Below are 2,950 nucleotides of genomic sequence, written 5' to 3'. Positions count from 1 at the left end.
GAGCCATTGAGCTGATTGCAAAGCTTGTTTTCAAATTCAGATGATGCTGGCACTAGATTTTGAAACGTTTTGGAACAGGCCAGTTAAATTTATGGAATGTTGAGTCTGACTCCATGAGATGAACAAAGCAAGAAAAAGAAGTCAAAAAAATATCTCAAACATTAAAACCCATGGTGAAAAAAATTAAAACAATTGATAGAAATCAATAAGAATATTGATATTTTAGGCTTATTGGAAAAATTCACAGCATTTAAATTTTAGAGAGACCAGTTTCAAACAACTTACGGTCATGAGAGCCATATTACAAATGAAACGTGGCAACAAAAAATATCACATTAGGCAGAGATTCGCTTCAGGTCATGTTTGTTGTTTGAATCTCTTATAAAAGCTGCAAGTGTTTCCACCTGCTGCAAATGCTACATTAAGAGCTACTCTCCAACCAACAGAATGCACTGTAATCTCTTCGTGAGGGACACTGAAAAAAAAAAGAACACGGTACTTGTCATCTACTGGTCCAAACACAGTAACCAAAGGTGGTAAGGTAAGAAGGCAAATTTAATGCTGTGTATCATTAAACCCAGCCAAGCCGAACAAAACGATACCCTGATAAATAAAGAGTGCAACTGGCGTGCACATGTAAGAGTTTAACAATACGTTGCACACTCTTAGGGATTTGACTGGATATTTGAATACCAAAGTGTTCAGCTGTAAAGTTGTAGCTTGGTCGTGTTCAACTTCGGGGTTGGCCAATGAAGCTTTGGACACTTCAAAGTGTTCAAATTTCCAGTCCAATCACGTAAGAGAGTGCAACCATACAGTTGAATACTACCATGGGAATGCCAGTTGCACACCTTTGGCACCGAACGAGACAGACTCCTTCAAACCTTCCCTGTCGTTTTGTTCTGTAGGTAGGCGACAAAAAAAACTGAAACCCACCTTCAAATCTGCGCATCCATAATGGCTTCGTCCAGACGACTCCGATAAAGTACACTGGTATACCCGACAGTGTAATAAGGAGCCCCATCGCTGGAAACACAAAACGGACCAATCATTTTAGCAACGAGATAATTATGTAATTTAGGGTAGTGGGTAGTATCTCAATCATCTAGTTTTCGCCCGCCAGGCGCACCTGTCTGCCACGGCATTGCCCAGGCGCCGATGACGACGATACTGAGGCAGACGACGAGGAAGGTGATGGGGACCACCAGCGGGACCCTGATGGGCCTCGGCACGTGCGGCTGCTTCCAGCGCAGCACCAGCATGCCGATCACGGAGAGGGCGACGAAGAACCACAGCACCTGGCTCATGTACTCGATGAGGGTGTTGACGTCCGCCAGCACCACCATGATGCCAGCCAGCAGGCCCTGAGGGACGAGAAGGACGAGAGGGACCGTGATGAGAGAAACGAACAGTAAACTGGAGCAGGTGTAAAAGGAATGTCGTTCGGACGCGAACCAAACACGAACAGAAAAAAAAACACAAAAAAACACGGCTTGCTCGCGATTTTCTTCGCGAGCAGAGGGAGGGAAGTCCAAGTGAGCTCATGCTGACTCTAGTCTAGTGTGAAGTGCGAGATAGCTGATCTGTCCGACTGGCAAGAAAATGATTGAAGAGAAGTTTAGGCGCAATATTTTATGCCGTCCGAAAACGATCGCATTCGAATGCTCTGCTCAGGTATAATTTCAGCTTCATTTTCTTCTTCGAGTATAGCTCCACACTCAGGGCTCCTCGGAAAGTTTTGAGACAGTGTGGCGGCACAAGCGCCATGGGACATACCGTGATGACGAGGGCGGGCGCGGGCGTGTGCTTGTGGACGTGCCTCAGGGCCAGCACGCTGGGGAGGTGGCCGTTCTGGGCGCCCGCCTCAAACAGCCGGCTGGACGTGAACAGGATGCCGTTGATGCTGCCAAAGCAGGACAGCGACACGAACAGCGGCACGAGCCACGGCACCAGCGGCATCGTCTTGCTGCTGAAGAGCTGGACAGCAGGGGAGGCAGCAGGTGAACAAGGAAAGTCGTAAGACGGGCAAAACCAGTGTAACGAAGAGCATCTTGTGGAGCGAAAACAAAATAAAGGAGACTCACCACGGCGACGGCGAATGACGACAACATCTCGCTCTTGGTGAGCACGATGAAGTAGGCCGCGTTCACGAGCACGTACACCAGGGTGACCATCGGCACAGCCAAACATATAGCTTTAGGGAGGTTCCTGAAAAACAAAATGGCAGAATCAGTACGATATATGATATATGAGTCGAAAAGTGGAGAGGCGTGGAGGCAAAGACAAGACATGGAGAAGGGTTACGCCGGTTACGCGTCCGAACCGTCGCGAAGAGCATGGCATTTCCACCCCAGCCCAACGAAAACGGAGATAGGCGCAGACCAAGTAAGGGCGCCTGTTGATCGCTGTGTGGTGGTGGTGGATGAGGGGAGGATGGGGTGGAATGTCATTTTGTGCGAGAGCGAGAGAGACAGGACGAGGCAAACTGTTTGTACGCCCAGCGGGGGGAAGGGGGGGGGGGGTGGCTGTGCGTCGCCCACCACGCCCCCTTCAGCTTCAACCACCACCACCACCACCTTCTACTCCACTGCCGCCGCTAAAGTCAACGCCGCCAAGTTCACGCCAGCACGGCAGAGGCCCTCTACACGACGGACCGCCCCAGTTCCAGGAGAGATATACGCCATACGACCAGCGCAGCGCCGGGCTTTTACCGCCGGGGGTTTCATTAGCAATTGAAAGTCTCGGCAGAGACAGATAGTGCTTCACTGCTTCACAACTTACATTTCTCTCGTTCCTTTCACTCCGGTCTCCTTTTCCCTCGCACCCCTGCCGACCGTAGGGTAGGCCAGCCGCCCAGCGGCGCACCGCTCAGCGAGAAGTGTTGCCTAACTGCCAGGCGCTATCGAGACTTGAAGCAAAACCTGTCACTCTGATATTAATTGTCTTTTTA

General features: G+C 50.0%; 1 protein-coding gene across 1 annotated transcript; it reads right to left on the bottom strand.

Annotated features, from left to right (window-relative positions):
- Nucleotides 1–192: 192 nt before the first annotated feature.
- On the bottom strand, nucleotides 193–2,306 carry LOC127752150 (large neutral amino acids transporter small subunit 1-like). Its single transcript, XM_052276819.1, has 5 exons — nucleotides 2,085–2,306; nucleotides 1,777–1,977; nucleotides 1,130–1,364; nucleotides 937–1,026; nucleotides 193–475 (listed from the first exon to the last, which is right to left on the bottom strand). The coding sequence occupies exons 1-5, from the start codon at nucleotides 2,289–2,291 to the stop codon at nucleotides 429–431; spliced, it is 780 nt and encodes a 259-aa protein (XP_052132779.1). The 5' UTR covers nucleotides 2,292–2,306; the 3' UTR covers nucleotides 193–428.
- Between the last annotated feature and the right edge of the window lie 644 nt (nucleotides 2,307–2,950).

This window comes from Frankliniella occidentalis, unplaced genomic scaffold (genome assembly GCF_000697945.3).
Source record: "Frankliniella occidentalis isolate FOCC.00 unplaced genomic scaffold, Focc_3.1 Scaffold4574, whole genome shotgun sequence".
In the NCBI taxonomy this organism is placed as follows: domain Eukaryota; kingdom Metazoa; phylum Arthropoda; class Insecta; order Thysanoptera; family Thripidae; genus Frankliniella; species Frankliniella occidentalis.
This window is presented reverse-complemented; position numbering and strand designations above follow the sequence as displayed.

What these genes read in the sequence shown, in the direction of transcription:
- LOC127752150 (XM_052276819.1), bottom strand. Translation starts at nt 2,291, where the DNA reads ATGTCTTGTCTTTGCCTCCACGCCTCTCCACTTTTCGACTCATATATC. An exon ending in CGTCATTCGCCGTCGCCGTG is followed by an intron (nt 1,978 to 2,084) that starts GTGAGTCTCCTT and finishes CCTGCTGTCCAG; the next exon opens with CTCTTCAGCAGCAAGACGAT. An exon ending in CGCCCGCCCTCGTCATCACG is followed by an intron (nt 1,365 to 1,776) that starts GTATGTCCCATG and finishes CTCGTCCCTCAG; the next exon opens with GGCCTGCTGGCTGGCATCAT.